This window comes from Salvelinus fontinalis, chromosome 21 (assembly GCF_029448725.1).
Source record: "Salvelinus fontinalis isolate EN_2023a chromosome 21, ASM2944872v1, whole genome shotgun sequence".
In the NCBI taxonomy this organism is placed as follows: Eukaryota; Metazoa; Chordata; class Actinopteri; order Salmoniformes; family Salmonidae; genus Salvelinus; species Salvelinus fontinalis.
In genome coordinates, this window is record NC_074685.1 from 40,830,263 (window position 1) to 40,844,744 (window position 14,482).

At 42.6% G+C, this 14,482-nt stretch overlaps 1 protein-coding gene and 1 pseudogene across 8 annotated transcripts in view; one reads left to right on the forward strand and one right to left on the reverse strand.

The window, feature by feature from the left end:
- The window catches only part of LOC129818884 (rap guanine nucleotide exchange factor 1-like), a 78,534-nt gene extending 72,998 nt beyond the window's left edge, over positions 1–5,536 (forward strand). For all 8 annotated transcript variants that reach the window (XM_055875195.1, XM_055875196.1, XM_055875200.1 and 5 more), the window contains 8 exons: positions 1,386–1,456; positions 1,584–1,668; positions 1,885–1,979; positions 2,168–2,246; positions 2,467–2,568; positions 2,723–2,820; positions 2,956–3,084; positions 3,472–5,536. In XM_055875195.1, the coding sequence (XP_055731170.1) occupies positions 1,386–1,456; positions 1,584–1,668; positions 1,885–1,979; positions 2,168–2,246; positions 2,467–2,568; positions 2,723–2,820; positions 2,956–3,084; positions 3,472–3,622 (810 nt within the window). In that variant the 3' untranslated portion in view covers positions 3,623–5,536. The remainder of the gene's footprint in view (positions 1–1,385; positions 1,457–1,583; positions 1,669–1,884; positions 1,980–2,167; positions 2,247–2,466; positions 2,569–2,722; positions 2,821–2,955; positions 3,085–3,471) is intronic.
- Positions 4,938–13,638, reverse strand: LOC129818891 (uridine-cytidine kinase 1-like; annotated as a pseudogene).
- Positions 13,639–14,482: the final 844 nt, after the last annotated feature.

The following is a 14,482-nucleotide window of genomic DNA, read 5'->3' on the forward strand; positions in this document are numbered from 1 at the left end:
TCCCCTCAACACCACTACCTTCCCCTCAACACCACTACCTTCCCCTCAACACCACTACCTTCCCCTCAACACCACTACCTTCCCCTCAACACCACTACCTTCCCCTCAACACCACTACCTTCCCCTCAACACCACTACCTTCCCCTCAACACCACTACCTTCCCCTCAACACCACTACCTTCCCCTCAACACCACTACCTTCCCCTCAACACCACTCTCTTCCCCTCAACACCACTCTCTTCCCCTCAACACTCTTAGCAGTTGATGTTATTCTTTAATAACGCGGAACCCAAAGCAAATCAGGGGGAGGAAAATAGGTTTATTCAAATCATAGATGTTATGCTGAGAGGTAGATGGTCGTTCCTTCCCTGTCATCAGTGATTCTCTCCAGGGATTCTCTCCACAGAACAAAGGGACAGGATGTACTTTATAGCCCAGCCCTAGCCTGTGGTTGACCAATTAGAATTCCTTGCAATAAAACTGGGCCGATGGCCAAATAACAAGTATCCTATTTCAGGTTGGACCAATGAGAACGTGCCACACGTAGCTATAAGTTCAGGACTGACATTCCTAACAGACGTTCCTAACTGAAAACCAACTATTTCCATTGATACTTCCCTATTGACCGTTAGTACCCTATTGACCGTTAGTACCCTATTGACCGTTAGTACCCTATTGACCGTTAGTACCCTATTGACCGTTAGTACCCTATTGACCGTTAGTACCCTATTGACCGTTAGTACCCTATTGACCGTTAGTACCCTATTGACCGTTAGTACCCTATAGACCTTTAGTACCCTATAGACCGTTAGTGCCCTGTTGTCCGTTAGTGCCCTGTTGTCCGTTGGTACCCTGTTGTCCGTTGGTACCCTGTTGTCCGTTGGTGCCCTGTTGTCCGTTGGTGCCCTGTTGTCCGTTAGTGCCCTGTTGTCCGTTGGTGCCCTGTTGTCCGTTGGTGCCCTGTTGTCCGTTGGTGCCCTGTTGTCCGTTGGTGCCCTGTTGTCCGTTGGTGCCCTGTTGTCCGTTGGTGCCCTGTTGTCCGTTGGTGCCCTGTTGTCCGTTGGTGCCCTGTTGTCCGTTGGTGCCCTGTTGTCCGTTAGTACTATATTAACTTTCAGCACTCTTGACCTCTTGTCTTCTGCGTGGTGAATTTATCTTCAACATATTCTTACAACACCTTCACCTCCCTCAACACCTTCACCTCAACACCTATCCCCTTCAACACCTTCACATTGTGTAGCACTTAATAAAAGTGCTGTCGTGTATAGATATATTGTTAATGTCAATTCGAATATTCAGGAAAGGCTCTCATTCTGCAGTAGCTTGTGATTGGAAGGCATTTTGAATGGTATGTCTGTAAATGAATTGTTGTTATTGTTTTGAAGGTGGAGCAGAAGAAGCTGCTGCGCTGCACCAACTCCCTCAAGCCGCTGGCTGCCCGGGGCGTGTCCGCCAGGTAGGCGTCAACCAGGGGTTAAGGGTTAGGAGACAATGGGAGGGGCTATGACAACCTCTTCTTGCATTTGCTTGTACCATCCATGTTTACTTTCTGTCATTAAGTGTTTTTATGTGTGTGACCACAGACCCGGAACCCTGCATGACTTCCGCAGCCATGAAATCGCCGATCAGCTCACGCTCCTGGATGCAGAACTTTTCTACAACATCGAGGTACCAGAGAGCCTTTTATACTGTCCTTGTTTTGCTTCCAATTCTCATTGTGCTCCAGTGATCTAACCCTATATCTCTCCCTCTTTCTCTCTCTGCTCAGATTCCTGAGGTGTTGGGGTTATTGACTATCCTAACTCTATATCTCTGTCTCTCCTTAGATTCCTGAGGTGTTGGGGTTATTGACTATCCTAACTCTATATCTCTGTCTCTGCTCAGATTCCTGAGGTGTTGCTTTGGGCCAAAGAACAGAACGAGGAAAAGAGTCCCAATCTGACTCAGTTCACAGAGCACTTTAACAATATGAGCTACTGGTGAGAGCTGGACCTGAGCCTATACTTACAGGCTGTCTATGCATTACATAACTCCCACTAGATAGACCTAATCACTCCTAAGTCACCTAGCTTTGCAATGGCTGTTCAACACCTCAAAATGGCAAAATAAATTACACACACAGTCTCACTTTCTCTCTCACAGAACACTGTTTGTGTTTGTCCTATAGGGTGCGCTCTCTAATCATTCAGCAGGAGAAAGGCCAGGACAGAGAGAAGCTGCTCCTCAAGTTCATTAAGATCATGAAGGTGACCAACCTCAACATTCATACAACCACAGCTCTTCCTGTTAACTAAATATGTATATTTTTTATTTAACCTTTATTTAACTAGGCAAGTCAGTTAAGAACAAATTCTTATTTACAATGATGGCCTACCCCAACCAAACCCTAATATAACTTCCTATATCTAGTTAATGACTAACTCTCTGGACAACTGTTCTTATCCTATTTCTCCTCTTCTTATGTAGCACTTAAGAAAGTTGAACAATTTCAACTCGTACTTGGCAATACTGTCTGCCCTGGACTCAGCCCCCATCCGCAGACTGGAGTGGCAGAAACAGACATCAGAGGTGATTCAAACAGTAGTGTATTAAGTCTAACATACAGATATGTGATATAGGTATAGTAGATATCCACACAAATTGTTTAATTGTATTTTTATGGCATCTCTTTTTAATATACTATGAGTATAACACATTGTGACACACTGTTGGTCTCTCGCAGGGATTGGAGGAATACTGCACTTTGATTGACAGCTCGTCGTCTTTCCGAGTGTACCGGGCGGCTCTGGCCGACGTGGAGCCTCCATGCATCCCATACCTGTAAGTCTGTGTACATGTACACCTGAGGCGGGTGATTTTTCATCACATTGGGTTTTAGTCTACTCTTCATAGGACTGTCTGTCTTTATCTCTATTCTTCTATCCTCTCTAAACTCATCCTCCTCTCTTCTCCCAGCGGTCTAATCTTGCAGGACCTGACATTCGTCCACCTGGGGAACCCTGATCTCATCGATGGGAAGGTCAATTTCTCTAAGCGCTGGCAGCAGTTCAACATCCTGGACAGCATGAGGCGCTTCCAGCAAGTGTGAGTAGAAAGGTCATCCCAGGAGAAAAGCATCCACAAATCTCCAAACAGATAGAGCGCATGGTATAAATATGGTCTATTTCAGGGATGGGCAACTGGCAGTGGCCCCCCCTTTTGTAGGCTTGCGGAGCCACTGTGCTCCTCATGAGTTCAGATTTTTTTTGTGGCACCCATCAGTTGCCTGCCTTGGTCTATTTCATGTCAATCAATAAGACTACAATAGTCATCCCACGTGAGGTAAGCAGTGACCAAAATCTTATATGAAAACCTTCATATTAACCCCCATACAACAGAAGGTGGACCATTTCCAGCGTTCATATTTATATGGCTTATCCATAGGCATCTAATTGATCAACTCGTTATGTCTGTGTTTCCGACCCACCCCAGGCATTATGAGCTGAAGCGTAACGACGACATCGTGTGCTTCTTCAACGACTTCAGCGACCACCTGGCCGAGGAGGCGCTGTGGGAGCTCTCACTGAAGATCAAGCCTCGAAACATCACCCGGAGGCGGACAGAGCGCGAAGAGAAGACCTAGGGGGTGTAGGGGCACGGCGTGGTGCCCAAACCCGGGACCAGGTCCCACCGAGGGACCACCACTGTGCTACAGACACTAACTCCACTTTACTATGGAAGGACATTCAGACATACAGACAGACGGACGGAAAGGATAGATGGATGGACACAATCAGTTGGACCTAACTAACATGGGACGAGTGACTGACTAGGGCCGGACCAGAGCACATACAGTAGGCTAGTATGGAGAAAAAGACTGGTTTTAAATTACTCTGCACTGCTCTGCTACACTGGGATATTATGGGGGTTTTATGGATTGACATGGGATTTTCTCCACCCCGAACTAATGTTGGCAGGGGAGAAACTCCTAGCCAATGGGAGGAGAGAGGAGAAAGACTTGTATAAGAGACGTCATGTAAGGAGGATGTGGAGATACCGCTCCCCGTCCTCTCCCATTTTAGTGTGTAAGTGGGAGGTGAAAGCTCCTCTACACCCTGATACCAACACCCTATTCCCTTCTCCTCCTCCCTACATAGTGTGTGCCACCATTGGGTCAGCCCCTACTGCCCCCCTCCCCTGACTTAACTTCCCTCCAACATTGAAGGAAGATAAAGTTCCTTGTATCCATGGAATCGTCAGTATTCTGGACTGCAGTCTAGGGAATGGGAATCTGAGGGTTAGTAGAGGTGGACTGGACTTGTAGCAAGTGTATTTGGGATATTGTGTATTATTATTAATCATGTATGGTTGTGATGTATTATACAGTGCTCCTTTTGTTCTTAAAAAGGATGTTTATTATGCTATTAAGAGAAGCGCTCAGCTTCTACCCAAGTGCCATAATGTGCACTCTAAAAAGCAACACAACAAAAAGAGAATGACTAAAGATGCTGTGATCTATGTATGTCATATTCAATCATTGTGTGCCATGTTTGAGTGAGAGAACTGCCAGTAGTGTGTGTGTGTGTGTGTGTGTGTGTGTGTGTGTGTGTGTGTGTGTGTGTGTGTGTGTGTGTGTGTGTGTGTGTGTGTGTGTGTGTGTTTGTCTGTCCATTGTGTGCTGTAGTTCTTCATTCTGATTCCTTTGGAATAATCCTGTCATCCTCATTACACTATGCAATAAAACTGCTCAGTTTCTATACATCAAGATCTTAAGAGGTTTGACAGACTATGCTGCTTATATGTTCCTTATGGGCAAAATCCCAACCAGATCGGCGCTCCTAACTTTGACTTTTGCATTATCATGCATTGATATCAATGGAAGTCTTGTTGCGCTCGCAAGTTAGGATTCAGCCCCAACTGGTCATTCTGGTTAGACAATAACAACCACAAGCCACTGATAGTGAACATAATATTTTTAATATTTCTTAAATATCATGGTCATTGGAAAATGTTTTACAAAATAAAGGCATGAATTTACCTTGGCATCGAGGAATGATCCAACAAATATACAGTTCATGAAGCAAAGTCTAAAGAATGCTTAAAATGTGATACATATTGTATGAAATCCTTCATTTGTCTATAATATTCGATACATAATCTGATTTCTACATGTTTCAAGCATCTTGATACATGTTGCATTTATATATTTGTTCAGTATGAAACAAAGACAGTGAATCATGGTAGTACATGAAGTCTACTACATTACTAGTTATTCATTGTTGGCTGTGAAAGCTCAACAGCTAAAACACAATGTGCAAAGCTAAAATCAAAACAGACATTAACTTGAAACTAACATTAAAAGGACAGCTTTCCTTCCTTCATCTCACCATCACTCCTATTTCAGCCACAGAGGTAGTCAAGCCACCGCAGGGTAAAACATAGAAGGCAGAGTAATTAAAAAGTGGAAGAGTTGTATTGTGTACCTGTGATTGCTCTGTTTCATTGATGCTTGCAATTTCAGTGGTATCTATTTCAGTAATATACTAATGAATCATTACTAATGTGTCAGACTCATTTTCCTCCAGACTTCCCTATCTGACTGGATGCTCTGCAGTCTGCAGGTGACAGGGGTGAGTTAAGGGCAGGCTAATCTCTCCCAGACAATGTCTGTAAAAGCATCAACGCTCAAATCCAACACACCATATAACACATATTAATATATACATATTCACACATTAATATATACATATTCACACATTAATATATACATATTCACACATTAATATATACATATTCACACATTATATACATATTCACACATTAATATATACATATTCACACATACATATATACATATTCACACACATACATATATTAATATACACACACAGTGCCTTCAGAAAGTATTCACACCCCTTGACTTTTTCCACATTTTTTTAAAGCACATGTCAAACTCATTCCACGGAGGGCTGAGTGTCTTAAAGCACGTGTCAAACTCATTCCACGGAGGGCTGAGTGTCTTAAGCACGTGTCAACTCATTCCACGGAGGGCTGAGTGTCTTAAAGCACGTGTCAAACTCATTCCACGGAGGGCTGAGTGTCTTAAAGCACGTGTCAACTCATTCCACGGAGGGCTGAGTGTCTTAAAGCACGTGTCAAACTCATTCCACGGAGGGCTGAGTGTCTGCGGGTTTTTGCTCCTTCCTTGTAATTGATGAAATAAGATCACTGATTAGTAAGGAACTCCCCTCACCTGGTTGTCTTAACTGAAAGGAGAAACAAAAAAACAGCAGACACTAGGCCCTCCATGGAATGAGTTTGACACCCCTGTGTTACAGCCTAAATTTAAAATTGTGTCACTGGCCTACACACAATACAATACCCCATAATGTCAAAGTTATGTCACCTGTTCAATCCAAGTATTCATCCCTGTTGTTATGGCAACCCTAAATAAGTTCAGGAGTAAAAATGTACTTAAGTCACATACGTTGCATGGATTCATTGTGTGCAATAAGTGTCTAGTAGGATTTTTTTAATGACTACCTCCTCTCTATACCCCACAGACCAAGGATGTTTTCCAATGCCTCGCAAAGGAGGGCACCTATTGGTAGATGGGTAAACATTTTAAAAGCAGACATTATCATTTTGAGCATGGTGAAGTTATTAATTACACTTTGGATGGTGTACCAATACACCCAGTCACCACAAAGATACAGGCGTCCTTCCTAACTAAGTAGGCAGAGAGGAAGGAAACCGCTCGGGTTTCACCATGGGGCCAATGGTGACTTTAAAACAGTTAGTTTAATGGCTGTGAAAGAAGAACTGAGGATGGGTCAACATTAGTTACTCCACAATACTAACCTAAATGAGAGGGAGAATAGAAGGAAGCCTGTGCAGAATAAAAATATTCCAAAACATGCATCCTGTTTGCAGTCAGGCACTAAAGTAAAACTGCGGTAAACAAATGAACTTTGTCTTGAATACAAAACATCATGTTTGGGGTAAATCCAACACAGCACATCACTCTGTACCACTATTCATACACTGAACAAAAACAAACGCAACATGTAAAGTGTTGGTCCCATGTTTCATGAGCTGAAATAAAAGATCTCAATGTGGTGTACAAATTTGTTTAAATCCCTTTTAGTAAACATTTCTCCTTTGCCAAGATAATCCATCCACCTGACAGGTGTTACATGTCAAGAAGCATGATCATTACACAGGTGCACCTTGTGCTGGGGATAATAAAATGCCACTCTAAAATGTGGTTTGGTCACAACACAATGCCACAGATGTCTCAAGTTGAGGGAGCGTGCAATTGGCATGCTGACTGCAGGAATGTCCAACAGAGCTGTTGCCAGAGAATTTAATGTTCATATCTCTACCATAAGAGAGTGGTTTTCTGACGTCAATGTTGTGAACAGAGTGCCTGATGGTGGCAGTGGGGTTATGGAATGGGCAGGCATAACCTACAGACAACAAACACAATTGCATTTTATCGATGGCAATTTGAATGCACAGAGATACCGTGATGAGATCCTAAGGCCTGTTGTCATGCCATTCAACAGCCACCATCACCTCATGTTTCAGCATGATAATGCATGGCCCTATGTCGCAAGGATCTGTACATAATTCCTGGAAGCTGAAAATGTCCCAGTTCTTCCATGGCCTGCATACTCACCAGACTTGTCACCCATTGAGCATATAGATGAGGGCCTAATGAATTTATTTCAAATGACTGATTTCCTTATATGAACTGTAAATCCATCATCTTTAAAATTGTTGCATGTTACGTTTATATTTTTGTTCAGTATATTTTCAAGCAAATTGTGGCTGAATTATGTTATGGGTATGCTTGTCATTGGCAACAACTAGGGATTTTTTTTAGGACAAAATAACTGAATAGAGCTAAGCACAGACAAAATCCTAGAGGAAAACCTGTTTTAGTCTGCTTTCCAACAGATATTGGGAGACAAATTCACCTTTTAGCAAGACAATAACTTTAAACAAGGCTAAATATTCACTAGAGTTGCTTACCAAAATGATATTGAATGTTCCTGAGTAGCCTAGTTATATTTGACTTAAATTGTTTAAATCTATGGCAAGACTTGAAAATTAATACTTATGTAAATGAGATTTCTGTATTTCATTTTCAATACACTTGTAAAAATGTCTAAACATGTTTTCACTTTGTCCTTTTGTGGTGTTGTGTGTAGAATTTAATAAATGTTGAATTCAGGCTGTAACAACAAATGTGGAATAAATCAAGGTGTATGAATGAATACTTTCTGTTATAAACACAGTGTACAAAACATTAGGAACACCTGCTCTTTAAATGACATTGACCAGGTGAATCCAGGTAAAAACTATGGTCCATTATTGATGTCACTTGTTAAATCCACTTCAATCAGTGTAGATGAAGTGGAGAAGACAGGTTAAAGGATTTAAGCCTTGATGCAATTGAGATAGATTGTGTATGTGTGCCATTCAGAGGGTGAATGGGCAAGACAAAATATTTAAGTGCCTCTGAACGGGGTATGGTAGTAGGTGCCGGGCTCACTGGTTTAAGTGTGTCAAGAACTGCAACGCTGCTGGGTTTTTCAAGCTCAACAATTTCCCTTGTTTATCAAGAATGGTCCACCACCCAAAGGACATCCAGCCAATTTGGCACAACTGTAGGAAGCATTGGAGTCAACATGGGCCAGCATCCCTGTGGACTGCTTACAACACCTTGTAGAGTCCATGCTCCAACGAATTGAGGCTGTTCTGAGAGCAAAAGGGGGTGCAACTCAATATTAGGAAAGTGTATATAGAAGTAGACTGTCAGTCAGAGTAAACACGCACAGAGATGGCTGCCTCAGTGGGGGCGACTGCTCGGCTCCAGTAGGACCCTCTTCCCTAGGAGAAGGTTGGAGGTGGCGTTGTCCAGGTCCCCCTGCTCCGAGAAGGCCCGCTTGAAGCCACGGCTGTGCCCGTTCACCACTCCTCCATGCTGCCACTTACAGAGGTCCCCATTCAGGATGTCCTGGATGTGCTGCACAATGAGGTTGATGGCCACTGAGAATGAGAGGAAGATTAATAAGAGGGATATGGAGAGAGTCTATAGGCTTCATCAGTGCTATAACTCACCCATGTTGTCAACTCCTCTAGGAATAATTACATCTGCATATTTGTTGGTCTGGGGAAAAATAACTCAATGTAAATTTGGTAGCTAATGCTTTCAAAAGACTGCATTTAGAACAGAATATACATGTCACAAATTAGTCACAGTGTTAAATGTGTCATATTTTAAGTGTCCATAATTAGCCCTATTAATAAAGAATGAAAGTGTCCATTATCTGTTATCATCGGTCTATGGTATCGGTGTGTGGCTCTGCTGGACATTTACAGGTAAACAGAACTCCTCGAAGGCTGGCTTGACGAACGTGGTGTACTGGTTAAGGATCTGCTCCAGGTCTCTGTCCCTCTTCATGTGCCGCAGAACTGCAGGTCAAAATCACAACCAGGTCAGGACCAAGACAACAACCACAACCAGGTCAGGACCAAGACAACAACCACAACCAGGTCAGGACCAAGACAACAACCACAACCAGGTCAGGACCAAGACAACAACCACAACCAGGTCAGGACCAAGACAACAACCACAACCAGGTCAGGACCAAGACAACAACCACAACCAGGTCAGGACCAAGACAACAACCACAACCAGGTCAGGACCAAGACAACAACCACAACCAGGTCAGGACCAAGACAACAACCACAACCAGGTCAGGACCAAGACAACAACCACAACCAGGTCAGGACCAAGACAACAACCACAACCAGGTCAGGACCAAGACAAATGTGACAATTCAGTGTATATACATCAAATATGCTAGAGAAAAATGTGTGTATGCATAGTTGGTGTATCCCCTTGTTAAGAGTTAGTTGTGTTTGTCAGTAGTACCTCTGTGGGAAAGCCTGACATCAGAGTCAGTGTCCACGAAGAGCTTCATGTGAAACATGTCCCTCACTTCTGAGAGCAGAATATCAGAATGCCCTCAAACAGAACCACATCAGCCGGGTACACCGTGATCCTGTCCTGCAGCCTGGAACACACGTACACACACATTAAGCACCAAATGTATAGTACACAGAGGTATTCTATAGACAGACTAACTTTCACCTGAATGCATGATTGGCATGTGTTAGTTCATCTGCAAATGCAATGACATGTCTGAGGCTGCACACATCAGGATGATGAGCGGCTGTTTGTGGTTAGTTCACACCCTTGAGCCAAATAAGCCAGAGTAGTAGGGTGCTCTTCCCCAGCGAAAACTAAAGTGAAGCTTAAGAAATACAAAGAAGGCTCCCGAGTGGCGCTAGAGGCATCACTACAGACCCAGGTTCCGCTCTAGCGACTCCTTGTGGCGGGCCGGGCGCCTGCGGGCTGACCCGGTCGTCAGGTGAATGGTGTTTCCTCCGACACATTGGTGCGGCTGGCTTCCGGTTTAAGCGGGGGGTGTTAAGAAACGTGGTTTGGTGGGCCATGTTTCGGAGCCCATTGGGGAGTTGCAGCGATGAGACAAGATTGAAATTGGTTAGAAAAGGAGGAAAAAAATACAAATAGCTTGAGTCTGTAGTCTGGGCAGTGCGTAAAGTGGAGCTGACCCCATTTAGTCGACTTGGCAATTGATTGGTGATATATTTTTTTTGTAGAGCAGTGGCAAATACATTTTTTTTTTTAATATATGGCACACGACACCTGTCTGATACACACCTGTCTCAGTGGACTAATCCATTGGAGACCACAAAGATGGCACATCAGTATCACCAGTAGTACATTTACCGTTAATTCCCATCATTTATAATTACAATGTCTGTTTTTGGTAGTTTCTGCTAAAGCTGTTTTTTTGTTAATGCATTCACTATATTATTATTACAGTCCTAGCGTTGTCATTGTAGGAGCGGACACGTTGTTTGCAGAGTGCACAACCTAGGTTTATTTCTGAGTTGTCAATTTATTCATTGTCTTTTGTTTGGAGTGCTCCTGTCAATCTTGAGTAAGGACCTGCACCTGGTAACTCAGAAGTAGGCCTAGGCTACCTGGCCTGCACGCAATTGTAGGCCTATAAATGTGCCTATTTAGGGATCTGATACTATTTCTGATTGTCTTAACTCACCATCACTGTGGAGCTTCTCAAAGTATTTTTTTCTTCGCCTCAAACAGAAAGTAAATGAAGTCTGTTTTAACATCCATTGAGATAACCACTCAGCATGAAAGGCAAAAGAAAATGTAAACCTCTGATCGGTGGAAACGTCACAATATAGGCCTGCCTGATTATTTCTTATCCCCTGTGCAAAATAGCCTACAGCCTACATATAGTTTACTTTATTCAAACATCTATCTAAGGAAAAATACATATTTTAAAATATCGACCAATTGATTGGTCGAAAGAACAGACGACTCTGTCGACCATGATTTGTTTTACTCGGGAACTGCCCTAGTGTGCAGTGTGTCAGAAAACATGTAAGAGATTGCAGCTGACAACTCAGACAGAGGCACTCTGTAGCAGGACTGTATTCATTAGTCTGATTCCATTGCAAAACATTTGGTCTTTTGCAACAGTAACCGTTTACTTTAGGGACCAAACGGTACACAGACTAAACAAAAAGGGGAAAGACCTATCTGAATTAAAATTGTTTTTATTGCACAAAGTTTTCCATTTGGAGTAAACGCTTTCATTTGGAGTAAACGCTAAAACATTTTGCAATGGACTAATGCAATGAAATCAGACTAATGAATACACCTAGTTATTTTGGTTTTTCTTTTCAGTCAAGGGTCATCTATCTGGGCTCTGTGGAATGTGGGCATTTTTTATCCCGTCTGTCTGAATTCAAGAATGGGATTTCTAACTCTGTTACACTGGGTCTGGATGGAATGTTTCCTTCTCACCTGGAATGCGTGACAAAGTCATATGTTGGCACCTCCACCACACTCCCCTCCACAATATCCTTCAGGGTTTGGTACATCAACTCGTTGTCAAAAGCGTCTGTAATAAACATTTCAAGGTTATTAACTCAATTACACTTTTCGGCCAGAACATTAGCTATTTATAATTCTAGCTAAGATTAATTAACCACCATGATGAACTAAATCCACGTTATCTAAGTGACTGATGGAGAGCTTATGTATTACAATGATCATACTTATATTATTACAATATTCATACAGGCCTGTAGTACATTTTACATTTAAGTTTTAGTCATTTAGCAGACGCTCTTATCAAGGACGACTTACAGGAGCAATTCAGGGATTCGAACCAGCGACCTTTCGGTCTAACACTCTTAACCGCTAAGCTACCTGCCACCCCTACCTGGGTGGTCAAAGTTGTACTGGCCCTTGAGTGCCTTGGCCTTCTGGTCAAGTGTCAAGACTCTGTAGAAACTGTCTTGGCTGACGATAGCAACTTTCCTCTGATGATGGTCCACCTTGTTCTGGCCCAGTAACTCCATGATTTTGGCACATACGGTAGACTAAAAAACAGACAGGTTTATTATTTCCTAGATTAGCACAATTTACCTAAATCTATCATATAGAAAGGGGTTGTGTATTTCAAGTTGTGAGTAGTTTCCATGAAGTGTGTGTAATATGCCATGTGAAAGACCTGTCACACGCAGAAAATGTATTGACATTTGGCATATTTTCAGTTTGATGAGGTCGGAGCAGAGAGCGGTAGTTGGCACATTTCAAAATAATCTCAGACAGAAAACAAGACACTAGTTGAATTGGTGGCAAGAGACATCCTGACAACCCCATCTCATTAGCGATGTCACATCAAGAGTTATCCTATTCCTGCATGACAACCAAGCTACGGCGCAATAATTCTAACTAGTTAGCTGCATACCATTAACGTTAGCTAGCTAACTTTAAGTGCCTTAAATGAATGAAAATAGACGCACGTCTTGGTACAGGGGCGTGTCTGCTCTCAGTTCGCGGGGAAACGAAAGCTAACGTTTGAGACTAATGTTACTGGTTGTTGACACGACCTAACGACCTAGGCGTTTGATGGTCAATTTGTTATCTGCAATGGCCGTGCAGCATTTACGGTGATATGGCCTCTACAGGAGTCAAGGCATTCATTATTCTTGCGCTTCGCAGAGCTGATGTGAAGAAGTTAAAGTGAGTTTGTGTTTACACAGGACCTTCCGCCATCAATAATGTCAATGCGGAGCAATACGACTCCTTCAGCATTATTACAACATTTGAGAGACGCAAAGCGATGCGGTACAGAGCTCAATTTGGCCTCTACGTGCCTCCAGAGGCTCCGCGATTGCGTCACACCATCAATACGGCGCCCCCGACCACATTTTTGGATCAAGCATAAACTGTCTCTTACTAACCCATACAGCTAGATACGGTACACTAGTTATTAGTTACCTACCTTGCCACTGGCAGTTCCTCCGCTAACACCAATCAGAAACGGACGGTGTCTTGGACGCTCCATCTCGAATGGTTTGATAGCAGTCATATCGGGCCAATTTGTCGATTAATAGCAGGCTTATCGTTGCTTGTTTAGAAAGCTTCCTTCTTGAAAGTTATATGGCAGACCACAAATTGGTGTATTGCTGTACGGGGACTTCTTCTTTGATATTATGGCGGTCCGCAAACAAATTATATTGGTGCATGCCGCCACCTACTGTTTTAGCTGTATATCTGGCCAAACAATTAACAAAATAAAACTGAACAAAAACAAAACTCGATGTACTCCTTTATTCCGATTCAACTGCCAACGCCTATCCCTACAGGCACCGGGGACAGAAAGAAATAGCATCTTCGGACAGTATTCTTTGCACTGAGCAGTGTAGACCTTGAAACCCAAAAACCTTTCAGCCGCAGATACTACGATGTCCAGTTTTTTAGTTCGTTTGTGCATTACAATTAATCACATGCGCGATAAACACCATATAATCCACCTTCTTCACAATCAGCCTATCAGTTTCCCTCAACTGTTGAACAACACTGAGTCTCCCCAGTCCACCTGCTTTACAAAACAATAAGATATTCACGTTCATATGAGAACACTGACATCTCTTCGTTCAGATTTTTTTGGGGAAAAACTCAATAAATAAGTGTGTAAAAAATCTGTAATGTTGCAATTATACATTCAATTGGCCACCATGTCGTTTTTGTAATAATGTTCTATTGCATAGGCATACTGGTTCCCTGAAGCATGCAGGAGAGGACTACAATGATTGCACTAGTGCATTTGAAAGAAAGTGGTCTTTTCGGGCCCAAATACACACAGGAGACCCCTCAGGAAATAAAAACAATTATATATATATATATATATGAAATAAAAACAATCATAATATGCATCAAAGTCCATGCTTCTAAAGGGATGTACAATGATGATTATCAACCACTCAACAGTTGTTCAAGTGTTCATTTTCTAAATGTATTGTAGTATAGTTTCTAAAGAACCCTTGATTTCAGGGGGGGTACAACAAGAGTTACCATGGA